The sequence below is a fragment of the Leopardus geoffroyi genome, chromosome B4, assembly GCF_018350155.1.
Source record: "Leopardus geoffroyi isolate Oge1 chromosome B4, O.geoffroyi_Oge1_pat1.0, whole genome shotgun sequence".
Classification (NCBI taxonomy): domain Eukaryota; kingdom Metazoa; phylum Chordata; class Mammalia; order Carnivora; family Felidae; genus Leopardus; species Leopardus geoffroyi.
In genome coordinates this window covers 2,913,067-2,938,623 of record NC_059341.1, presented here as the reverse complement: position 1 = coordinate 2,938,623, position 25,557 = coordinate 2,913,067, and the positions used below count along the sequence as shown (strand labels likewise).

At 47.3% G+C, this 25,557-nt stretch overlaps 1 protein-coding gene across 4 annotated transcripts in view; it reads left to right on the top strand.

Annotated features, from left to right (window-relative positions):
• PITRM1 (pitrilysin metallopeptidase 1) overlaps positions 1-25,557 on the top strand; it is a 45,501-nt gene that overhangs the window by 248 nt on the left and 19,696 nt on the right. For 2 of the 4 annotated variants that reach the window (XM_045464461.1, XM_045464463.1), the window contains exons 2-13: positions 2,363-2,462; positions 5,943-6,049; positions 6,386-6,537; positions 7,046-7,160; positions 7,236-7,332; positions 8,537-8,697; positions 16,644-16,770; positions 17,035-17,123; positions 18,090-18,218; positions 18,837-18,950; positions 19,133-19,229; positions 19,758-19,892. In XM_045464461.1, coding sequence (XP_045320417.1) covers positions 2,363-2,462; positions 5,943-6,049; positions 6,386-6,537; positions 7,046-7,160; positions 7,236-7,332; positions 8,537-8,697; positions 16,644-16,770; positions 17,035-17,123; positions 18,090-18,218; positions 18,837-18,950; positions 19,133-19,229; positions 19,758-19,892 — 1,423 coding nt within the window. The remainder of the gene's footprint in view (positions 1-2,362; positions 2,463-5,942; positions 6,050-6,385; positions 6,538-7,045; positions 7,161-7,235; positions 7,333-8,536; positions 8,698-16,643; positions 16,771-17,034; positions 17,124-18,089; positions 18,219-18,836; positions 18,951-19,132; positions 19,230-19,757; positions 19,893-25,557) is intronic. The other 2 variants (XM_045464462.1, XM_045464465.1) reach the window with 1 other exon arrangement.

Here is a 25,557-nt window from a genome sequence, read left to right as displayed (position 1 = left end):
GGGGCCCGGGCCCCGACCGAGACCCTTCCCCTTGGGGAGCCTTGACCCCAGGGCCCGTCGTCAGGGAGCCCGACCCGAAACCCTTCGTCCGGGAAGCCCGGAGACCCTTCACCTGGGGAGCCCGGAGCCCGACCCTGAGGCCCATCGCCCGGGGAGCCGGGAGCCCGGGAGACCTTTCTCCCGGGGAACCCGGAGACCGACCCTGAGACCCCTCTCTCGGGGAGCCCGGACCCGGAGACCTTTCTCCCGGGGAGCCCGGAGCCCTACTCTGACTGAGGCCCATAGCCCCGGGATGCCGAAGCCCGACCCAAGAGTCTTGCAGAGCCTGGATGAGGGACCGCACAGGCGTCCTTCCATCGCTTCCCCCTAGCAAAGGAAAGAGGTTCCTGTCCAGTTGCCAGGGTTGGGAACTGCAGGCTGAAGTCTGGGCAAAGCGGCTCCTGGCCCAAGGAGGCCTTACCCCTGGGACCTTAGGCGGTCCCAGAGTGGGTGGCCCTGTGTGCGGTTGTCGGGGCTTTTGAAGTGAAAATGGGCATTGATGTGGATTTTAATAGGCGTGATTAAAGTAATTGTCGGCTTGCGGTTCTCATTAACCTGGCTGCCCCCGTGTCACCAGTTGTTGTGGGCAGGGAGTCCTCGAGACACCTGAGGCTTCCACACGGAGTTCTTATTTAAGCTGCGGTGTTTTTTTTTTTTTTTTTTTTAAATTTTTTTAACGTGTATTTGCTATTGAGAGACACAGAGTGTGAGCAGGGGAGGGTCAGAGAGAGGGGGAGACACGGAATCCGAAGCAGGCTCCAAGCTGTCAGCACAGAGCCCGACAGGGGGCTCGAACCCACGGACAGCGAGATCATGGCCTGAGCCGAAGTCAGATGCTTAATTAACCGCTTGAGTCACCCAGGTGCCCCTAAGCTGCGGTGTTCTTAATTCAGCTGTAGCTTCCAGAAATGGGCTCGGTTTACGGAGAAAAGATCCGCTCCAACCTTGAGTGATGGTGGTGCGCCAGGAGTGTGTAGATAAGTTCCCTGCTGATTCGCAGAACCTTGTGTGACGGGTGGTGCGGTTGGGCAGGTGAAGAAGCATGGGGGTGTCCTCGTGCCTCGTGTGACTATGGCGGCAGGGGCCTTACACGCGTCGCCGGTGACCGGGGAGTACGGGCGGGAGGGCCCGAGGTGCCGGGCTGCTTCTGCGTGCTCAGCGCCAGCATTTGCTCTTTGTGGTTGTGCCGTTGATGGTAAAGAACACCTGCAAATCCTCCTCTGTGATCGCGGAATCGGCTGAGTCAGGAAGGTGACGGCTCATGTTGGCGATGTTGCCTGATGGCGACCGACTCGGCGTTGTTGTTGTTGTTGTTTTCCTCTTCGGCGCGTGTCTCAAAGGAAATACTCGTGTCAGACAGTGCTAACGTAGAAAACTCTATAAAGCAAGCATACGGTGCGGTCGTGTCACCGTTACCCAGATCACCTCCAAACGACTGACTCTCCCGCCCTCTCAGATGCGATTGCTAGAGAGCGGTCTCCCTGCTCCTCTTGACCCGTGTACGTGTGTATGCGCATATACAAAATTAAGTTCCAGTCATACAGTAGCTACATGGCAGCCGCTGTTTTATTTCACTCACCCCCGCCCCCTCCCCTCTGGCCACCATCAGTTCTTGGTTTTTTTCTCCCAAGTGCGTTTTTTTACAGATTATTTATTTATTTTGAGACAGAGAGCAGGGGAGGGGCGGGGAGAGGGAGAGTCCCGAGCAGGCTGTGCGCAGTCAGCGAAGAGCCCGACCATCCCACCAACGTGAGACCATGACCTGAGCGCACATCAAGTCAGATGCTCAACCGACGGAACCCCCCAGGCGCCCCAGTGATTCTCATTTAAATGATGCCAAATGTTATTCCAGGATTGTCACCATTTGCACACCTAATTGCAGTGTAGGAGTTCCCCGTGAAGCGAGACTTGTTGCTTTTTACCAGTTCAGTAGATGTGTAATAGGAGTTTGAGGCCACATCGTGTACCTGCATGGGAAATGTCGTGTCACGTGAGAATTGTTTTTGGTGCAGGTGAGGGAAATTGGTATCGTAATCATGTTACAGTTACTTTTGAGCGTTGATGTGTAAAAGGCTTGCAACATGCATTTATTAGCTGGATATAGTGAAGCTTCAGCTGAGTTGAGACGAAGGTCTTAAAATTGAAAGAACTTTACTAAAAGTGCAGAAATTCGTTTTCTGAAATGTTTGGAAAATGTAAGGCTTGCTTTGTCTTTGAAATGTCTTTGTCACGTACAAATGCCCTCATGATGTTGCAGAATTACGTTAGCCACACGGCGTCCTGCAGAAGCGCTAACCTCGATTGCTTTCCTTCCACGGGGCAGTGCCAGCCTGGGAGCGCGGAGGAGGAGGGGCACCGCAGCCTGTGAGCGCGCCTTGCAGCACGAGGTGGGGGAGCGGATCCACGGCTTCACCGTCAGCCAGGTGCGCGGGCCCGCCTTGCTGCGTGCGCCACCCACACACCCTTGGGGTCTCTGTCCCAGGCCCTGGCTCTCCCGATGCACAGTGGGCTCGACCGAGTGGAGTTTGCCAGCAAAGGGATTTCCCGATGCTTTGATAAGTGCAGTTCCCCGGCCCTTCCCTGATCCCAACCCCCCCAACCCAGTGCCTCTTTAGGTTTTAGAAAGTGAGTCCAGCCCATTGATGTTTCTGCACCCAGACACCTGACTTCTCTGCGCCGAGTGAAGACGGCCCACGTCTGTCCCACATGTACGTGGAGCTGCATGTTCCTAGCGCGAGTTTGTTCCGCACTTACGCAAAAACTTTGGTTTCGAGCCATTGGGGTTTCAGAATTATAGAAGATGGATTGTGGTCCTGCATTTATTTAATTTTGTGTTCACATTGTTTTTTTTTTTTTTTCCTTTTACACGGTGATTGAAAACTATGTATTTCACATCATTGATTGGCCGTCGGCCTCATGCTGTGGGTAGCACTTAGCGCAGGGAGGGGCGGGCCGCTCACAGCCCAGGGGGACACAGGTGCGGCTGTGATACAAGGAGAACTGGATGGGCATCCTGGTGCGAGTGCGGAGAGCAAAAGGACGGGGGGGCGGGAGGGGGGCAGGTTCCAGGAGAAGGGAGCGGTGCGTGAGGACAGCTGCCTCCCTGTAGGCTGGACACGCAGGGACAGCAGTTCCCCGCAGGGCTCGGGAACCGGCAGTGGTGCAGCTTGGGTGAGGGGCTCCTGACGCGGGCGAGGGAGGGCCTTCGTGCGGTCCCTAGGGCCATGCAGAGGAGTTTGCACTCAAAGTAGTTACTGTTCTTGAGGACCTCATTCAGAGTTCTTTCCTCTATTTTTCAAGTTTTATAGAGATTTATGATAAAATACGATCCTTGTTTGAGAAGCAGTCACCATGAAAGCTGTTAGGGGGCAGACAGTTCACATAGCGACTGATCGTAAACACATTGATCATCTCTTACAGAGTAAGATATAAATAATTTTTTTTTTTTAATTTTTTTTTTTCAACGTTTATTTATTTTTGGGACAGAGAGAGACAGAGCATGAATGGGGGAGGCGCAGAGAGAGAGGGAGACACAGAATCGGAAACAGGCTCCAGGCTCCGAGCCGTCAGCCCGGAGCCCGACGCGGGGCTCGAACTCACGGACCGCGAGATCGTGACCTGGCTGAAGTCGGACGCTTAACCGACTGCGCCACCCAGGCGCCCCTTGATATAAATAATTTAATGGTTGTAAACTCAGCAGGTATCACAGGCCTCTTTAAGCAATGTCATTTGCGTGGGCGGTCCCCAGAACACACTCAGGACCCCCGGGTTCTAATCTCTGCCCTGCTGGCAGCTTGCTGTAAGCACAGACAGCCCCTGGAAAGTGGGGGTGATAAACAGTGTGGTTGTCATAGTGATGCTCTATTGTGATTGGGGGGGAGAGGCCCCCGGCACGGTGGGGACGATACAGCCGTTTCTGAAGTGCCTTTGTGCAGGCTTTCGTAGATAGGAGACTACCATCTTGGGGGTGAGGATGCGTTTGTTTTTTTCCCTTAAAAATTTTTTTTTTTTTAACTTTTTTTTTTTATTTATTTTTGAGACAGAGAGAGACAGAGCATGAACGGGGGAGGGGCAGAGAGAGAGGGAGACACAGAATCGGAAACAGGCTCCAGGCTCTGAGCCATCAGCCCAGAGCCTGACGCGGGGCTCGAACTCACGGACCGCGAGATCGTGACCTGGCTGAAGTCGGACGCTTAACCGACTGCGCCACCCAGGCGCCCCTCCCTTAAAATTTTTTAATGTTTTGGGGCGCCTGGGTGGCTCAGTCGGTTGGGCGTCCGACTTCGGCTCAGGTCATGATCTCACGGTCCTTGAGTTCGAGCCCCGCGTCAGGCTCTGTGCTGACCGCTCGGAGCCTGGAGCCTGTTTCAGATTCTGTGTCTCCCTCTCTCTCTGACCCTCCCCATTCATGCTCTGTCTCTCTCTGTCTCAAAAATAAATAAATGTTAAAAAAAAAATTTTTTTTTTAAATAAAAAATTTTTTAATGTTTTATTTATTTTAGAGAGAGAGAGAGAGAGAGAGACAGTGTGAGCGGGGGAGGGGTAGAGAGGGAGACAGAATCCGAAGCAGGCTCTGAGCTGTCGGCACACAGCCCGACGCGGGGCTCGAACTCATGGACCGCAAGATCATGACTTGAGCCGAAGTCAAAGTTGGATGCTTAACTGACTGAGACACCCAGGAGCTCTAAAATATGCGCAAGTTTAAAAAGGAAGAGCCATGGGGCGCCTGGGTGGCGCAGTCGGTTAAGCGCCCGACTTCAGCCAGGTCACGATCTCGCGGTCCGTGAGTTCGAGCCCCGCGTCAGGCTCTGGGCTGATGGCTCAGAGCCTGGAGCCTGTTTCCGATTCTGTGTCTCCCTCTCTCTCTGCCCCTCCCCCGTTCATGCTCTGTCTCTCTCTGTCCCAAAAATAAATAAACGTTGAAAAAAAAAAAAAAATTTAAAAAAAAAAAAAATAAAAAAAAAAAAAAAAAAAAAAAATAAAAAGGAAGAGCCTGTTTTTAGCCTACCAGGGGAGGAGGCAGGCATTTGGTCTGGTCTTATAGAACTGCAGATGCTTGGAGGGAAAATTATCTAGAAGTATTTTATGTAAGAACTTATTCTTTTGTTATTATTAAAAAAATGGTTATCCATTTTGAGAGAGAGAGAGAGAGAGAGAGAGAGAGAGAGAATCCCAAGGAGGCTCCATGCTGTCAGTGCAGAGCCCGACATGGGGCTTGATCTCACGAACCTGTGAGATCATGACCTGAGCCAAAATCAAGAGTCAGTTGCTTAACCAACTGAGCCACCCACCCGGGTGTCCCAGGATGCGTTTGTTTTTATCGGAGGTGATTTGTACCCTCCTGGACCCTCCCACTAGGAGCAGGTAACTGGTCCTTAGAACTCTGTGACCAGACACAGCAAAGTTCCGTCCCAGGCCGTGGGCGCTCCAGCACTGAGCTCCCAGCAGGGCCACTCTGCGCTTTCCCGAGCTGGTGTGTGTAAAAGGAAGCCACACGGTGGGCATTGCCAGTGGGAGTAGGACTCCTCCAGGGCGGCCTGGTGTGATGGATGGAGTTGGACTGCTGCTCTATGACCACGGCTCTGTGCCTCAATGTTGTCGTCTGTAGATGGGGCTGAAGATCTCTCTCTCACAGGATGACCCGTAAACTCTTGGGAAAATGTCTCGCAAACAGTAAGCGTTCAGAAAGAAGAGATGCATAGGATTGTCAGCCCTTGGCTTGTTCATAAGGTTTAGGGTCTGAACGAGGTGGTTTCTGATGTGCCCCCAGCCCCACCATGCCAGCCTCCTGGTGCTGCCTGATTAAAGGCAGTCAGGCCAGGCCCTGCAGCGCAGTGACCGTAACTGCCCTGAGCGCTTTTCCATCTGAGTCTAGCTGTTTGCGTCTTCATTCATTCATTCAGGTAACGGACATCCCTGAACTGTCCCTGACCGCGGTGAAGCTTAGCCATGACAACACAGGAGCCAAATACTTGCACCTGGCCCGAGAAGACACAAACAACTTGTTCAGGTGTGTGGTGCATCTTGGGAGCACGTTCTCGAGTGTCTCCACCGAGAACGTCTGCCGTCCGTTACGTGGTTAAAGGTCCCGGTTCACGAATGTTTTAGTTTTGTTGGCTGCATCCTGAAAACATGAGGAGAAGGTAAGTGGATTTGTGTCTAAAGCCACAGCTGGTGCAAGTTTGCAGCCTGAATTAGCGATTTCATACGCTGTGGTCGAGACTGTTTTCGCGAAGGGTTACGATGTTTCGGTGACCAGATCTGGTAGCCGCGGGTGTCACAGGTTTGGAAAGTGTGCCGTACCACCCGCCTGACCTTCCCGCCCGCCATCTGGTCTTTGCCGCAGCGTGCAGTTCCGCACCACCCCCCTGGACAGCACCGGCGTCCCGCACGTCCTGGAGCACACGGTCCTGTGCGGCTCTCAGAAGTACCCGTGCAGAGACCCCTTCTTCAAGATGCTGAATAGGTCCCTGTCCACTTTCATGAACGCCTTCACAGGTCAGCTGGCGTCTGGGACCGGGGCCGCGCTGGGCCTGGCTGCCGCGCCCACCGGGATCCTCGCTGGGGAGGGGGGAACCGGCAGCTGTGGACCAGCACGGATTTGCCATTCTCTAGTCTGCTGGAAGTTTAGTCTTCCAGGAAAGCCGCATGGGGGTCGGTTTATACAAACTGGAGTCTTAGGGGAGGGGCAGCTGAGATGTTTCTGGGAAATTTGCTACAAAATTTGACATCTGTAGCGTCACGTTAATGCCCTGGTGGTGGGGCTTGGAAACAGGGCAGCCGATAGACTGATGGTGTGCACGGAAGTGCGGTGAGGGCTGCAGCGAACGTGCATGGCATCAGTTCTCTGTAGATGAGGTCGTCTTTCTAGACGCGTGAGGTGTGGCCTCTGCGCCCTGGGCAGTGAGGGGTCCCTGTTGGCGGGGGGCGGGGGGCGGGGGGAGGCTGCAAGTGGCCAATGCCCTGGGAATCTGGCGAGCTTTAAAATCTTTTCATTTATACCCAGCTAGCGATTATACTCTGTATCCATTCTCCACACAAAATCCCAAGGACTTCCAGAATCTCCTGTCTGTGTACTTGGATGCAACCTTTTTCCCCTGCTTGCGGGAACTAGATTTCTGGTGAGTGAGGACAGATGGATTTGGACTTCAGTGTCAAGAGTCCCTGTCACTGTGTAATCATTGATTATTATTTAGGCAGGAAGGATGGCGACTGGAACATGAGAATCCGAGGGACCCCCAGACACCCCTGACCTTCAAAGGAGTCGTCTTTAATGAGATGAAAGGAGCATTTGTGAGTTTTTTCCTTTTGCAAAATTGTGTAGAAATGATATTCTCGTGTAAAATATTGGAACATAAAAAGGTCTGGGGGAGAGTCGACATTCTCTCATGTCATGTGATGTGCTTACGGCGCGGGCCCTGTTGAGCTAGCCAGGGGACTGTGCAGTGAGCACTGGCCATAAGACGAGATGGCCAAGCTTCCGCTTTTCTAGGACCCGGTGTTCCAGACCAGCAGCTCCCCCACTGCGGTGTCGGGCCCTGGCATCTGGTCTGCGGGAGTCTGGGAGATAAAAGTGTGCGCGGCAGTGCTAGGACATGGCCATTTTTGCTCGTTCTTGCCCAAGTGCGGTTCCCGAGCCTGTGTTACGTGTTGTGTGAGAGCAGTTTATCGGATCCGGAAGCAGATAGGAAAATCCAGCGGTCTCCTGTTAAGCCAGACATTAAGAAGATTTATTTGCAGAATGTGCAGAAACGGTGCTATTCTTCTCAGTGATATTTCTGCTTTGTTAAACAGTGTTTGCTAACGTGTAGTGATGGGTTAAGATCATGAGTGAACAGGTAACTTTTTTAAAAGGTCTCAGCTTTAATTTGTAACAGAAAAGCTATGTGTACACACACTCCTATGTAATCAGGAAACCCACCTCATGGAAAGCTCTTTGGGGGCCTCCCTGAGTTTTAGGATATGAGGCTCTGGAGACCAGGTGGTGTGAGAGCCTCTCTCCGGCCCCGTCCTCACAGCCCCTCGCACTTTGGAGTTCTGCCCTGACGCGGGCTGCTTTCCTGCCCCGTGCTGCTTCCTTAGCCATTAATACTTGGTTCGGGCCCCGTGCCTTCCAGCACCTTCTGGAAATTCAAGTTAGAGTGACAGCCTTTGCTCCGGAAGCCCACGGACCCCCCCCCCCCCCACAGCTCGCGGCAGGGACTCTCGCGCACTGTTGTGCACACCGCTGCCCGGCGCTCCGCTGTGCACTCGCTGTGGGCCATGCACACTGCATGGTGAGTTTTCTTTTCTGAGACACGTCATCCCTGGGTCCTGTGCAGAAACCCTGGGTGGACTTTGTTAGACAGTGTCTGCACCCACGGCCTTGTTTACATCGTCACAGTTTGAATCACAAGGTGTTACAGGTGTATCGCCCAGAGGGTTAGTAATTTGCTGTGTTATAATGTAACAGTGTGTGTTATTTTACACTTCTGTGTATAATTTTTTTCATTTGAAGACAGATAACGAGAGGATATTCTCGCAGCACCTTCAGAACCGACTCCTGCCTGACCACACGTACTCGGTCATCTCCGGGGGCCATCCGTTGTGCATCCCAGACCTCACCTGGGAGCAGCTTAAACAGTTCCACGCCACCCATTATCACCCTAGTAATGCTAGGTAACGTTTCAGTTTTAAAGCTGAGTTAATGGTGGGTTGATTCAGAGTTGTTTGCATACAGTAAGTGACACGGCTTCTCTCACGTGTGGCCAAGAACTGTTTGCTCAAGAACTCTGTAAGGTTAGATGATTCTTAATGGATTGCCCCTCTCGCGTACGTGGACGCTCATTCTGAAAGTCTGCGGCAAGAACTTTTTATTGTTATGTTTTTTTAAAGTTTTGTGTTTCTTTAATTTTTGGGAAAGAGAGTGTGAAAGCAGGGGAGGGGCAGACAGAGAGGGAGACTCCCAAGCAGGCTCCGTGCTGTCAGTGCAGACCCCGACACGGGGCTCAGACCCACCAACTGTGAGATCATGGCCTGAGCTGAAATCGGACGCTTTAACCGACTGAGCCACCCAGGGGTCCTGGTGGTTTACTTTTAATAGTTAAGTTTGTGTCCCTGGAGCATAAGGATGTGCCCTGCTGAAGTTCCGAATCCACACTAGCTGATGCTTGCCTGAAAGCACCGAGTACTTCCTTCCGGATTTTCAGGTGGTCCCCGGAATGGTCGTCCGGCCCAGATGAGCCGCGTATTTTGTACAGCTGGTTTTCTCCGTGTAGACACATCTGGCGGGTTGGTGGTGTGGGATCCTGTGAATATTCTGTTCCTTGTCTGTGCTTTTATTTACTTACGGGCTGACCCATGTTTATTGCCTGGAGCACTTCCTTTCGTAGAGTTGGCAAAGTTTTCCGAAGAATTCTCTAATTTCTTTTACGTTTAGCGGCTGGACCTCGTGAGGAGACGCTTCCCCCCTCAGTAGGGGCCACCGGGTCACCCTGAAGTACAGTCTGAGGGCAAGGGCGGGTGCCTGCTGCTTCCTCGGCTGTTTTGGGGGGAGATGGTGACGTAGCTCTCCAGGGATGACAGAAGAGGCTTTGTTTTTATACATGTTGGCCTGTTTTATTGTAATACCACGATGACCCCATAGAAATATTTTTGTATACGTGTATAGTTGAGATTATATAATCAAATGAGATCTGTTGTCTTTTTTTTCCCCCTTATGCTCAAATTGTTTCAACTGTGGCCCGAGGAAAGTCATTTAATTGTCTTCCCTTTCTTACGGCTTCTTTGGTCTTCAGTACTAGCTTCTGTCCCCCTGCCCCGATCCAGGCGCGTCCTGCTCCAGATCTGTGGTCAGTTCTTCGTGTAAGGAGCCCTGCGGCTGCATGGAGGCAGCCACGGTCTTTGGGGCCCGGGGTGTCCATGGACGCCAAGGATGCTGCTGCTTACTGGTTGTCACTCTGGAAACCACGAGTGGAGAGTTCCAAAGGATCTTTCAGATATTAGTTCTTAAAATCCGATTTATTTATCTCGTTGGGATATAGCTGACAGATGGCGTTGCATTAGGTTTAGGTGTGCAGCAAGGCGGTTTGGGTCACGCGGGTCACACGCAGTCCACTGTGGTGACCTGTGGTCACCATGCTGTCCTTTATATCCCGGGGACTCACTCGCCTTACAACTGCAACTTTGGACCCCTTTGACCCGTTTCGCCCACCCCCTCCTTCTGGCAGCCACCACTCTGATTTCCGTGTCCGTGAATCTTCGCTCGGAGAACAATGTACTAAAAAAAAAAAAAACCCAGATCAACTCTGTCTTTGTGCCCTTTGCCCCCTGGATGAATGTGCTGTCTTAAAAACATGTAATCTGGAATTTGTAGGCTCGGTCTAAACTTTGTGAACTCCTTCAGTTGTCAGCGTGACGGAGGACTGCATTCCTGTAGCTAAGGCCGTGAAACGTTTTAGCGTGCAACTTACTTCGTTGTTGGAACACCTTTATATAGTAGGTTTAGAATAAACTTTTGGCAGGTTTTCATTTAACTACATCTTTCTGCATGATTTATGTTGTGTTCGAGCCACCTATCTTCTAACAAGATCAAAAGCCTGTATTTGGTCTTTGTAGTTATAAAGTAAGTGAAAAAAATGTGTTTTCATACAGACTTCATCTCAGTATGGGACACATTCGTCATTAGCTGCTCTCGGTGCATAACTTCCATTTTTCCATTTCATTTTAGTTCTACTCTGGTCAACGTCTCGTGTTGTAGGAGTTTCAGGTGGACGGTATTGTGATTCAGCAGTTCCACACATCAGTCGGTGCCCATCGGGGCTCCTGTCACCCCTTTCACGCCCAGCCACCTCCCCTCTGGCAACCGTCTGTTCCTTTTCTGCCCTTAAGACTTGTTCTGGTTTGGGGGTGCCTGGGGGGCTCAGTCGGTTAAGTGCCGGACTCTTGATTTTGGCTCAGGTCGTGATCTTGTGGTTTGTGCATTCGAGCCCCACGTTGGGCTCTGTGCTGTGTGAGGTCTGTTTGGGATTCTCTCTCCTTCTCTCTCTCTGCCCCTTCCCTGCTCACATGCAAGCGAGCTCACCCTTTCCCTCTCCCTCTCTCAAAAGAAACTTAAAACTAAAAAAAAATAAAGACTGTTGTTTTGGTTTGTCTCCTTTTTTCCCCCCCTTTGTTCATTTGTTTTCTTAAGTTCTACAAATGAATGAAATCACATGGTGTTTGTCTTTCTCTGACTGGGGTATTTTCCTTCGCATGATCTTCTCTAGCTCCATCCGTGTCGTTGCAGATGGCGAAATGTCATTCTTCCCATTCCATTCTGTGTATGTGTGTGTATTAATATGCACACTGCATTTTCCTTATCCATCTGTCATTGGACACTTTGGGACTTCCATAAATAATTATGCTGCAATAAACACAGGGGTACCTACCTATATCCCTTTGAATCTGTTTTTGTATTTTGGGGGAAATAATAGTGTGATTACTGGATAATATATGGGGTTCTTTTGTGGTTCAAGACAAATTTTAGGATTATTGTAGTTCTCTGAAAAATATTGGTGTTTTGATAGGGATTGCGTTAAATCTGTAATGGCTTTGAGTGGTGTGGACATCTTAACAGTGTTCTTCCAATCCCTGAGCATGGGCTGTCTTTCCATTTGTTTGTGTCGTCTTCAATTTGTTTCATCAGTTTTTTATATTGTCTTTGGAGTACATATCTTCCACTCCTTGGTTAAGTTTTTTCCTAGGTATTTTATTATTTTTGGTGCAATTGTAAATGGGATTTTCTTAAACAAAATTTCTTTTTCTGCTATTTCGTTATTAGTGTGTAGAAACGCAACAGACTTCTGTATGTTGATTTTGTATCCTGTAATTTTGCTGAATTCACGTATCAGTTCTAGCAGTTTTTGGTGGGGTCTTTAGGGTCTTGTATTGCATAATGTATCATCTGCAAACACGGAAAGTTTTGGTTCTTCCTTAGCAGTTTGGACGCCTTTTATCCCTTTTGCTTGTCTGAGTGCTGTGGCTTGGACTTCCAGTGCCGTGTTGAATAAATGTGTGGTGACCAGGGTGGACATTCCATCCTGACTTTGGGGAAAAAGTTCATTCAGTATGACATTAGCTGGTGGTTTTTCATATATGGCCTCTGTTATGTTGAGGGGTTTCCCTGAAACCTGTTCTGTTTTTATCATTAACGGATGTTGTTCTTTGTCGGATGATCTTATGGTTTTTAATCTTTTTTTTTTTTTTAAGTTTATTTTGAAAGTGAGAGAGAGTGAGCACATGCGTGAGTGGGGGAGGGGCTGAGAGGGAGAATCCCAAGCAGGCTCCACACTGGCAGCGTGGAGCCCGCTGCGGGGCTTGACCTCATGAACCATGAGATCACGACCTGAGCTGAAACCAAGAGTCAGACGTTTAACTGACTGAGCCACCCAGGTGCCCCTTTTATCGTTTCTCTTACTGATGTGTGATGTAGCACAGTGATTGATTTGTGAATATTGAACCATCTTTGCATCCTGAGAATAAATCCCACTTGATCACGGGGAAGAAATTTTTTAAATACATTGTTAGATTTGGATTGCTAATACTTTGTTAAGCATTTTTGTGTCTGCGTACATCAGAGATAATGGCTGTAGTTCTCTTTTTTTGTGTGTGATATTTTTTTCTGGTTTTGGTATCGGGTAATGCTGGCCTCATAGAATGAATTTGGAAGTTTTCCTTCTTCATCTATTTTTGGGAAAAGTTTGAGAAGAATATTTATTAACCCTGCTTTAAACGTTTGGTAGAATTCTCTTATGATGCCATCTGGTCTCAGACTTTTGTTTATTGGAAGGGTTTTCAGTTACTGACTCAGTTTCTTTCCTGGTTATTGGTGTGTTCAAATTTTCTGTTCCGTTTTTGGTAGTTTATATGTTTCCAGGAATTTACCCATTTTTTCTAGGTTGTCCAATTTGTTGGCATATAGTTTTTCATAATGTTCTCTTATAATCCTTTGTATTTCTGTGGTGCTGGTTGTTACTTCTGTCTCGTTTCTGATTTTCTTTGAGTCCTCCCTTTTTTGATGAGTCCATCTAACGGTTTATCAGTTTTGTTGATCTTTTGAAAGAACCAGCCCTTGGTTCCATTGATGTATTCTATTTTTTTAGTTTTGTGTATCATTTATTTCTGCTCTAATCTATTATTTCCTTTAATCTGCTGGTTTGGGGTTTTCTTTGTTATTTTTCTAGCTCCTTCAGGTGTAAGGTTAGGTTGTCTATTTGACGTTTTTCTTGCTTCTTGAGGTAGGCCTGTATTGCTACAGACTTCCCTCTTAGAACTGCTTTTGGTTTATACCAACCAAAGGATTGGACCATTGTGTTTTCATTTTCATTTGTTTCCATGTCTTTTTTGATACCCTCTTTGATTTCTTGGTTGACTCATTCATTTTTTAGTAGCACATTATTTAGCATCCATATATCTGTGCTCTTTCTGGTTTTTTTCTTGTGATTGATTTCTAGTTTCGTAGTGTTATGGTCAGAAAAGATGTATGGTATGACTTCAGTCTTTCTGAGTTTGTTGAGACTTGTTTTGTGCCATAATATGTGGTGTATTCTGGATAATGTTCCATGTGCACTTGAAAATAATGTGTATCCTGCTGTTTTAGAATAGAATGTTCTGAATATATGTTACATCCATCTGGTCCAGCATATCATCCAAAACCACAGTTTCTTTTTGATTTTCTATTTAGATGATTTGTCCATTGATGTAAGTGGGGTGTTAAAGTTCCCTACTATTACTGTGTTACTATCGATTACTTCCATTATGTTTGTTATTAGCTGCTTTATGTATTGGGTGCTTCTGTGTTGAGTGCATTAATATTATGGTTGTTACATCTTCTTTAAAAAAATTTTTTTTAACATTTATTTTAGAAAGACTGCAAGTGGGGGAGGGATAGAGAGAGAGGGAGACAGAATTGGAAGCAGGCTTTAGGCTCTGAGCTATCAGCACAGGGCCCGATGTGGGGCTCGAACCCATGAACCATAAGTTCATGATCTGAACCAAAGTCAGACACTTAACTGACTGAGCCACCCAGGTGCCCCTATAATTGTTCTGTCTTCTTGTTGGGTTGCTCCCTTTATGATTATATAGTGCCCTTCTTTGTTTCTTGTTACAGACTTTGTTTTCAAGTTTATTTCATCCAATGTAAGTATTGCTACCCTGGCTTTCTTTTCACTTCCATTTGTATGATAGATGTTTCTCCATCCCCTCACTTTCAGTCTGCTGGTGTCCTTAAGTCTGAAATGAGTCTCATGTGGGCAGCATATAGATGGGTTTTGGTTTTTTATGCATTCCATCACCCTGTATCTTTCGATTGGAGTATTTGGTTATGTATATTCGATTATTGATAGGTATGTACTTACTGCCAGTTTGTTACTTGTTTTATGATTATTTTTCTAGTTCTTCTCTCACTCTAAGTTGGTTTTCTTTAGTGATATACTTGGATTCTTTTTTTTTTTTTTTTTTTGTTCTTTTCACATCTGTTACTGGATTTTGATAAACAGTTACCATTAGGTTTGTATATGTCCTCTTTAGCACATAACAGTCTATATTAAGTTGATGGTCGCTTAAGTTTGAACCCATTTTTTATCCCTCCCCCATATTTTGGGTATATCGTGTCATATGTTACATCCTTTTATGTTGTGAGTCCCTTGACTGATTTTTACAGATATACTTGTTTTTACTGCTGTTGTGTTTCTTAATTTTCTTACTGTCATTAATGGTCTTTCCTTTCCGCTCAGAGTCCTCTTTAACATCTTGTAGGGTTAGTTTAGTAGTCATGAACTTCTTTAATTTTTGTTTATCTGAGAAACTCTTTATCTCTCATTCTGTTATGAATGATAGCCTTTCTGGACAGAGTATCATTGGCTGCAGATTTTTTCCTTTCAGCACTGTGAATACATCATGAACCTCCCTTCAGGCCTGCAAAGTTTCTGCTGAAAAATCCACTAATGGCCTAACAGGGTTTCCCTTGTATGTAACTTTATTTCGTGACTTTTAAAATTTCCTCCTTATCACTTTTTTTTTCTATTTTAATTACTAGGTGTCCTGGTGTGGACCTCCTTGGGTTGATTATGTTCGGGGCTCTCTGGGCCTCCTTGATCTGGATTTCTTCCCCCAGATTAAGGAAGTTCTCAGCTGTTATTTCTTCAGATAACCTTTATGCCCCCTTTTCTCTCTTCTTCCTCTGGAATCCCTAAAATGCAGATGTCAACTACAGTTGATGATGTCACTGAGTCCCCTAAGTCTGTTGTCGTTTACAGAATTCTTTTCTCTCTGATTGATGACTTTCCATTGCTCTGTCCTCCAGGTTGCTGATCCCTTCTTCTGCTTCCTCCAGTCTGCTATTTCTTCCACCTAGAATATTTCAGTTTCACCTGTTGTGCTCTTCATCTCTGATGGGTCCTTTTTGGTCTGTGCTGGGGCCTCACTGAGGTCTTCCTCTCCTTTCTCAAGTCCAGGGAGTGTCTTTATGACCATTACCTTCAATTCTCTAGCAGGCACGTTGCTTTTCTCCATTTTGCTTAGGTTTCTTGCTGTCATTTTGTCTCATTCTTTCAGTTGGGACACATTCCTGTGTGTCCTCATTGTCTCGCTCTCAGTATCCGTTCTGTGTGAAAGTCAGCTGTGTCCCCCGCTCTTGAAAGTAGTGGGCAGGTGCATACTTTTAAGGCGCACTGGTCCTCTGCCAGAGGGGATGTGCTGCCGTGCAGGAGACCGGGGTCAGTTGGGGAGACCTGCAAAGTGCGCGTGCGCGGGGCATGCAGTCTTACCAAGGTGTGTGTCCTCCGCTGGAGGTGATCGGCTGCTGTGGCTGCCACCCCTGTAAAGCATGCATTTAGGAAACACGGTGATGGGAAGGTGTGCCCTGGGCTCCTGTGGGAGGGGATCCCCAGCACTGGGGCTGAGGCGGGGCGGGGGGCGGGTCGGGGGGCACAGTGTAAGCAGGTCTTTGCTCCTGGCGGAGTCTCCCGTCATCTCTGTCCCTCGGGACACGCTCTGACACCCTCCTGCCTGCCCCTCTGTTTTTCAAGCTGCTGCTTCTTTGCATTATCTCCACTGGCTGTTTGTTATGCCCTCTCTTCAAGGGCAGGGACTCTGCTTCCTATCACCTCCAGGTTCTCCCAGAAAGAGCCTGCCAATTTTTAAAGTTCCAGCTTTAGGTCTCGCTAGTTGTAAGAACTCGTGAGATCCGGCCCCTCTCATTTTCAGAGCCAAATATTACGGGGATTCATCTTTCCATGTGCTCTCCCCGGAGTGACAGTCTGTTTCTGTCCCCTCTCCCTGCCCATGGGCCCTTCCTCCAGCAGACGGTCTGCTGGTCCATTTAGCTCCCCACAGCGACTCTGCCCCTCCTTCCCTCTTCAGTGTGTACTCTTCTCTGTGTATAGTTGTGGCGTTTGTTCTGGCAGTGTGTGCGTGGTTTCCTGGGTTGTTTACCTAGATGGGACTGGATCTGGTTGTGTCTGTGGGATGAGGTGAGCTGAGGGTTTTCCTACTCTGTGTACCTTCCATTTGATACAGAAAGACATCTGTGTAGATTCCCAATCGTGTAAACTGAGCTAGACTGATATATTCTCTCAACATTTCAGGTTCTTCACTTATGGCAATTTCCCGTTAGAACAGCATCTGAGACAAATTCACGAGGAAGCACTGAGTAAATTTGAGAAAATTAAGCCAAATACTGCAGTGCCCACTCAGAAGCCTTGGGATAAGCCAGTAAGTCCCCATCCAGAGAATAGACACTCAGTACATTGAAATGGAGAGCCAAACTGCGTACTAATCACAGGATTTTCAAATGTGGAGGGCTCTGCCTTGAACGTAAGAGCTTCTTGAGCCTAAGGAACAGTTATGTGTCTGAAAAGAAAGTTAATTTAGTGAAAAGCATCTCCTGGGCCACGTTATACACACACAGGGAACTTACTAGATTAAACCTAGTCTTTCCTACTCTGTCCCTACTTAAAGCATCGTGTTGCTTTACAGAGGGAGTTCCAGGTAACATGTGGCCCAGACGCACTGGCTGCAGATTCCTCTAAACAGACAACCGTCGGGGTCGGCTTCCTCTTACCAGAGTAAGTGTCCGCTGTGAACTGGGGAAAGTGCAGGTTAGCAGCTTTAGAGGCGAGTTTTCCAAGTGTAAATGGGTCGGCGGTTGGAATTTCCAAGTCCAGCAGCCGGTGGATGTCAGGGAGGGCTTTAGCAGCATCTGGGGTGGTTTGGGGGAAATCACTTTCACTAGCTATCAAGAAAAATGTAACTTCTCTTCTCGCTGCTTTGTAAAGCTTATTTCTGTGGAGAAAGGTGGCTCGGACAGCGGTTAACATTTGTGGGGTGGGATCCCCGATGCCATTGAGTGGGAGAGGAGCGCAGCGAACGCTGGCTTGACAAAAACGTACGACACACACAATTCTGTAGTTGTGGAGACGTGGACATGTGGGGGCACGCGGGCAGGAAGGGGTCCTCTGCCGTGCTGCTCCTGTCGAGGTGTAGACAGTGCAGTTGTAATTGGGATGATACAGGTCGGAGTGCTTGGCACACTGTAGTATGATAGCACTCGATATGCGGCTAAATCAGCTTCATGGTTTGGGACCCCAAAATAATGCGGTTTACTAGAACTTTGCAAACCAAAAAAAAATTATTCTCTCTTATCCATGTAAGTTAAAAATAGAGGTTAAGGGGCGCCTGGGTGGCGCAGTCGGTTAAGCGTCCGACTTCAGCCAGGTCACGATCTCGCGGTCCGTGAGTTCAAGCCCTGCGTCAGGCTCTGGGCTGATGGCTCAGAGCCTGGAGCCTGTTTCCGATTCTGTGTCTCCCTCTCTCTCTGCCCCTCCCCCGTTCATGCTCTGTCTCTCTCTGTCCCAAAAATAAATAAACGTTGAAAAAAAAAAATTTTTTTTAAAAAATAGAGGTTAAAGTGTAAGAATTTGTATTAGGTCAGCTTTGGAAATGAAAGTCGATTTATTGGTGATTTTAATGATTTTGAAAACATTAATGAGGGCCAACGGTTTCCCTTTTTCTCCCCTGCCCTTTGCATTAAGCATCACTGATACGTTTGAAGCCTTCACGTTAAACCTTCTGTCGTCACTCTTGATCAGTGGACCTAACTCCCCCTTCTACAAAGCATTAATTGAATCTGGGCTTGGCACAGACTTCTCTCCTGATGTCGGGTAGGTTTCACGATCGGGTCAGTAGTCGCGGTTGGGGCCAGTTTTGACATTTGACGGTGTCTGGACACATTTTTGGTCGACACGACTAGGGAGGGGTGTCGGCACCTGGTGGGTGGGGTTAAGGATGTAGGATGCCTGACACCTCCCAGTCGCGGGACGGTTCCGCTCCCGCCCCAAGCACAGAACTGTGCCTTAAATTGTGGGTCCAGTACAGATAATTCCATCTCCTGGAGGGGACGTTTGGAAAAAGAGAAAAGAAAGATCGCTTGTTCAAGATCTCAGGATGGCATACTGCTGCCCGTTTGAAAAGCCAGGTTGTTAAGTACTCTTTCAAATCTTAAAATTTTGTAAAAGCACAGCAGTTCTGTTTTTAGATTTAATTGTGCCATAACTCTGTAAAGTTCAAATTGTATTGGTTTTTCGGAATGTTAAGTGGACACGCGTGTGACAGTGAGCGGACCAAATGTCCGAGAGCACCGCCGTCACTGGCTTGTTCTTGGAGGACTCGGGAGCCTCAAGTGTCCGTGGCCGTGCGGTCGAGAGTGCGTGACCTTCCAGCGGGCACACCGCGCGCGGAACGTGTCCGCGGCTGCTGCACAGTCTGCCTTTGTGTCGTAGGTACAACGGCTCCACGAGGGAGGCCTACTTCAGCGTGGGCCTGCAGGGGGTCGCCGAGCAGGACGTCCAGGCCGTCCGGGACATCATCGACAGGACCATCGAGGAAGTACTCCAGTGCGTGTGGCTGCTGGCCGCCGCCGGGCCGACCTTCTCCATCCCTGATGCTTTCCACGCGGGACCCCCCTCCCCACCCCAGCCGCATCTTTGGGCTTTTTTCCTCATAAAACGCGTATTCGTCCACTTACGGTTGTTTAGTGCCTCCTTGCAAATCATCATCTCCGTTCTCTGTTTTTTAGGAAAGGATTTGAAGATGATCAAATAGAGGCTCTTCTACATAAAATCGAAATACAAATGAAGCATCAGTCTGTCAGCTTTGGACTCACCCTGACGTCTGTGTGTAATTTCTCACCTACCTCCTTCCTCTCGTGCTCTGTTTGTGGGTTTTGTTTTGCTTTAACTTTCATGACCAATGGGTATGTGACAGCTGAGGATACAGATATTCACAGCGCCTGTCATCTGAACCTTGAAAGCTGTGCCATTTTGGATTGGATATGTTTACTTTTATAACTTAGTTTTATGATATGTTGTGTCTTTTTAACAGTGTAATTGGCCTTTTGGTAGCTTATGTTTTAAGGCAAGATAAGTTGACACAATACTTATGGCTAGAGGTTTATAACTGTTGATTGTTGGTAGTTATGCTTCTAAAAATTATTTCAAGACCCGTTCTTTATTTTATTGAGAAAAAACAGATCTGAAATTTTCCTGACCAAAGAATGACTTGATCTTTGCTCTGAACCGTCATCTGTGGTATTTGTAGCCACAGAAGCTGGTGTTTTAGTAAAGGGTCCCGTTTGCTGTTTACTGAGCAACCACAGAGCTCACGAGCGAGGCGCGCCGTGGCTCTGAAATTCTCGCTTGCAGTACATTGCTCCCTGCTGGAACCACGACGGGGACCCGGTGGAGCTCCTGAAGCTGGGAAGTCAGGTGGCTCGATTCAGGCAGTGCCTCCGGGAGAATCCAGACTTCTTGCAAGAAAAAGTAAAACAGTATTTTAAGGTGAGAAACTTGGAGGATTTATGTGAATGGGGACAGCCTTTCTTAATTATTAATTAATGCTCGTAATAACTTAAAAAATGTAGTTTTCCGGATCCTGATGCAAGTTGGCTTTTTACGTGAATACCTGAGTGTGTTTTTTACAGAGGAATATATGTGTGCGTGTGTACTAATTAACAAAACATCCGCGGGCATGTTTTTCTGTTTTGTTGAAAGAAAGACGAGACCATTCACCACAGTTTTTTGGAAGGTTTTGATAAGAATTAGTGTTCCCTTGTCATTCAGAGTTTGGTGGAGTTCACCGCGAAGAAATACTGTACTGGGATTTTCTTCATTGGGAGTCTTTTGGTTTTTATTTTATTATTTTTTAATTTTTTTTGGCAAATGACTGACTCAGTGTCCTCGGTAGTTACTGATTTTCTTAGATTTTTCTGTTTCTTCACACTTCAGTCTGGGGGGGTGTGGCTTTAGGAATTCGTCCATTTCTTCTAGGTTGTCCAGTTTGGTGTGTGATCGTCCAGTATTCCCTGGCATTCTTATTCCCTGATCTTTCTGATTCTGGTACTGTTGGTGCTAAGGCACCCCTCTCCATCCCTGCGTTTACTTGAGCCTCCCTTTTTTCTTGTCTGTCGAAAGGTCCGTCACGTCCAGCAGTCTGTGTGAAGAAGTCTTAGCCGTGATCTAATTTTTATCGTTTCCTTTATCCTGCTAGCTTTGTTTTGGGTGGATCCCACTTTTCTGTTTTCTGAATGTGTAGTGACAGGTTACCCATTGGGCTTTGTGGCCTTTCTTTGTTTTCAATGTACGCGTTTACTGTGTATACCATCACTCTTAACGCGATTTGCGGGAGCCTGTAGTTTTCAGTATGTTCTGCCTGTAGGCTCACCTGTCTCAGGGTATTTTTTCTTTAACTTATTGGTTGTTTAAGAATGTGTTGTGTAACTCCCTGTATTTGTTGATTTTCCAGTTTTCCTTCTATAAGCAATACCTTAGAGAGATCGTGTGAATGGTTCCAGATCACGGCAGTAAAGTGAATATTGAAATAAAGCGAGTCAGGTGAATTTCTTGGTTTCCCAGTGCACGTAACAGTTATGTTTACTCTACACTGAAGTCTGTTAAGTGTGCAGTAGCATTATGTCTAAAAAAACAATGTACATATCTTAGTTAAAAACACTTTATTGCTAAAAAAATGCCAACCACCTGAGCTTTCAGGGAGTCCTAATCTTTGCTGGTGGAGGGTCCCGTCTCCATGGGATGGCTGCTGACGGATCAGGGTGGCGGTTGCCGAAGGTCGGGATGGCCGTGGCAATTTCTGAAATAAGATAGCTAATGAAGTTTGCCGCGGCAACTGACCCTTCCTTTCATGAATGATTTCTCTGTAGCAGGTGATGCTGTTTGATAGCATTTGACCCACAGTAGAACTTTCAAAATTGAAGTCAATGCTCTCAAACCTGCTGCTGCTTTGCAACTGAGTTTGTGTCATATCCTGAATCCTCTTGTCATTTCAACAATCTTCACAGCATCTCAGCAGGAATAGATCCCATCTCAGGAACCCATGGGAAGCAGCAACTCCTCATCCGTTCAAGTTTTATCCTGAGATTGCAGCCATTCAGTCCCATCTCAAGGCCCCACTTCTGATTCTGGTCCTCTCGCTGTTTCCACCTCATCTGCAGTGACTCCCTCCACTGAGGTCGTGAGCCCCTCACAGTCATCCACGAGGGCTGGAACCAACTTCTCCCAACTCCTGTTATCCTGTGAATGTTGATATTTTGACTCCTTCCCACGAATCATGAGTGTTCTTAATAGCATCTGGAATGGAGAATCCTTTCCAGAAGGTTTTCAGTTTACTTTGCCCAGATCCATCAGAGGAATGGCAGGGATAGCCTCATGGAATGTATTTCTTAAATAATAAGACTTGACATTTGAAATGACTCCTTGAGCCATGGGCTACAGCATGGGTGTTGTGTTAACAGGCATGAGAACAATAATAATGCCGTTATCCATTTCCATCGGAGCTCTTGGGTGACCAGGTGCATTGTCAATGAGCAGTCATATTTTGAGAGGAGTTGTCTTGAGCAGTGGGGCTCAGCAGTGGGCTTAAAATATTCAGGAAACTACGGGACACCTGGGTGGCTCAGTCAGTTGAGTGACTGACTCTTGGTTTTAGCTCAGGTCATGATCTTGAAGTTCATGAGTTCGAGCCTCACGTCAGGCTCTGTGCTAACAGTGCGGAGCCTGCTTGGGATTCTCTCTCTCTTTCTCTCTATGCCCCTCCTCTGCTTGTGCTCTCTCTTCATTTCTGTCTCTCTCAAAATAACAAAAAAATGTTCAGTAAGCCATGTTGTAAACAGAAGTGCTGTCATCCAGGCTCTGTTGTTTCATTTCCAAAGCACAGGCAAAATGGATTTAGCATAGTTCTGAAGGGTGCTAGGCATTCTGGAATGGTCAATGGGCATTGGCTTCAACCCGAAGTCACCAGCTGCATTAGCCCCTGACAAAAGTCACCCTGTCCTTCAAAGCTTTAAAACCAGGTGTTGACTCGTGTCTAGCTATGGTAAGTCCTAGGTGGTGTCTTCTTCCCTCTATGGCCATTTCGTCTACATTGATCATCTTTCATTTAGTGTAGCCGACGTTAATAACTTCCTGGTTAATACCTAATACTTACCTGGGTAACTCGCTCCTTCCCCTTGCACTGCCGTGTTTGGAGACGACTTTTCAAAGCTCTGCCTGCTTCAAGCTCCTGCAGCTTCCCCTCGCCTGTCGGCCTTCCTAGAATTGAAGAGAGGTCGGGCCTTGCCCTGGGTGAGACTACGGCTTAAGGGAATGTTAGGACTGGTTTGATCTTCCATCCAGACCCCTCAAACTTGTCTCTGTATCAGTAGTAAGGTGATTTCATTTCTTACTTGTGTGTTCCCTGGACCAGCACTTTTCATCTCCTTCGAGAACTTGTCCTTTGCATTCACAGCCTGGCCAACCGGTGCAAGGGCTGGGCTTGGCTTCTCCCAGCTCTCAACATACCTTCCTCAGTAAGTTACTCATTTCTAGCTTTATTGTATTTTGAGAGAGAGAGAAAAAAGAGAACGAACGCACAAGCAGGGGAAGGCAGGGCCAGAATCCCAAGCAGAGTCCGCACTGTCAGAGGCCGTGTAGGGCTCCATCTCGTGGACTGAAACCATGACCTGAGCAGAAATCAAGAGTCAGACGCTCAACCAACCAAGCCACCCAGGCACCCCTAATTGTTTCGAGCTTCTTTGTGAGAGATGTGTGACTTTTCACTTGAAGACTCAGAGGCCGTTGTAGGGTTAATGTTTGGCCTAATTTCAATACTGGTGGGTATCGGGATAGAGAGGCCTGAGGAGAGGGAGAGAGACCAGGGAATGGCGGGTGGAGCAGTCAGAACACACACCTTTATCGATTAAGTTCACCGTCTTGTGTGGGTGTGTTCCCGTCTCCCCAAAACGTTACAGTAGTAGCCTCAGCAATCACCGATCACAGATGAGCATAATAAATACAAGGAAACCGTCTCAAACATGGCGAGAACTACCACGATGTGGCGCAGAGACAGGAAGCGAGCGCAGTGCTGAGACCTTCAGTTTGTGCGAAAAATGCAGTATTTGCAAAGCTTGTTAAAACGGAGCACAAGAAAATACGCCTGTGTAGAATACAAAACAGTCCCCTAACTCTGTGAACATTCTGGTTATTTTTATGCAGGTTCTTTTCTTTTCCCCGTAAGTGCAGCTACCATCTGTCACCTGCAGTGCAGTCACAGTATTGACTGTTCCCCATGCTGTTCCTTCCATGCTCGTGACTTGTTCATTGCATAACGGAAGCCTTGACCTCCCACTCCTCGTCACCCATTTTGTTCATCCTCACCCCTCCCCCCTCATGGCAAGCATCAGTTCTCTGTATTTATGGCTGCGTTTCTGCTTTTTTTTTTTTTTTCTTTTTTTAATGTTTACTTATTTTGAGAGAGAAAGAGCCCATGCGAGCAGTGGAGGGGCCGGGGGGGTGGACGGGGAGAGAATCCCAAAGAGGCTCCGGCAGAGCTGATCCTGACACGGGGCTGGACCTCATGAACCATGAGATCATGACCTGAGCCGAAATCAAGAGTCGGCACTCAACCACCTGAGCCACCAAGGCACCCCTGTTTCCGCTTTTGTTTTTTAGATTCCACATGTAAGTGAAAACACGTCCTTTGTCTCTCTCTGACTTGTTTCATTTAGCATAATGCCTTCTGGGTCCCTCCACGTTCTTGCAAATGGCAAGATCTCATTCTTCATCGCTGAGTAACATCCCATTGAATGTATAGCACATCTTCATTGTTTATCAGCGCACGTTTAGGCTGCTTTCGTATCTTGGCTGTTGTAAATGAAGCTGAAGTAAACACACGGGCTCGCAGATCTTTTCAAACGAGTGTTTTCGTTTTTTTCTCTGTACATCTCCAGTAGTGGAATGACTGGATCATAGGTTATTTCTGTCTTTCGTTTTTTAGGGAACCTCCATACTGCCTTCCGCAGTGGCCACCCCAGTTTACATTCCCACCAAAAGCGCGCAAAGGCTCCTTTTTCTCCAATGCTCGCCAACACCTGTTACTTCTTTTGAGCCCGGCTATTCTGACAGGTGTGAGGTGGTACCTCATTATGGTTTTGATTTGCACTTCCCTGGTGGTGAGCGATGACGTTGAGCATTCATTGTGCCTCTTGGCCATCTGTGTCTTTGGAGAAGTGTCTCTCACTTGTTTTTATGCCAGTACCGTAATGTTGCAGTTGCGCCTGCTTTTGTAATATGACTTGAAGTCTGGAATGGCGATGCCTCCAGCTTCCTTTTTCAAGGTTCCTTTGACTAGTCAAGGTCTTTTGTGGTTCTATACAGAGTTTAGTATTGTTCCAGTTCTCTGAAAAATGCTGTCGGCCTTTGAACAGGGATTGTATTCAATCTGGAGATAGTTTGGGGCAGTATAGACATTTTAACACTGTTTTTCCAACCCATGAGCATGGAATGTCTTTCTGTTTCTTTGCATCGCCCTGAATTTTTTTTATCCGTATTTATAGTTTTCCAAGTATGGGTTTTTCAACTCTTCAGGTAAGTTTTGTCTTGGATATTTTACTGTTTTTTGTGCAGTTGTAAATGGGATAGTTTTCTTAATTTCAGTTTCTGTTGCTTTGTTATTAGTATATAGGAATGCAGTAGATTTCTGTGTGCTGATTTTGTATTCTGTGGCTTTGCTGAATTCATGTATCAGTCCTGGTTTTTTGGTGGAGTCTTTAGGGTTCGCTGTATGGTCACATGTCCTCCATAAATAGTGAGTTTATTTCTTCCTTACCAATTTGGATGTCTTTTATTTCTTTTTGTCGTCTGATTGCTGTTAAGGCCAGGCCTCACAGTGCTGTGTTGAATAAAGTGGTGAGAGTGTACATCTCTGTCTTCCTTCTGACCTTAAGGGAAAAGCTCTGAATTTTTCACCATTGACTATGATACTAGCTGTGGGTTTCTCATATAAGGCCTTTATTATGTTAGGTATGTTCCCTCTCAACCTGCTTTGCCGAGGGTTTTATCATGAATGTATGTTGTGCTTTGTCGAATGCTTTTTCTGCATCTGTTGAAATGGCCATATGTTTTATCCTTTCTCTTGCTGATGTGATGCATCACACTTATTACTTGCAAATAT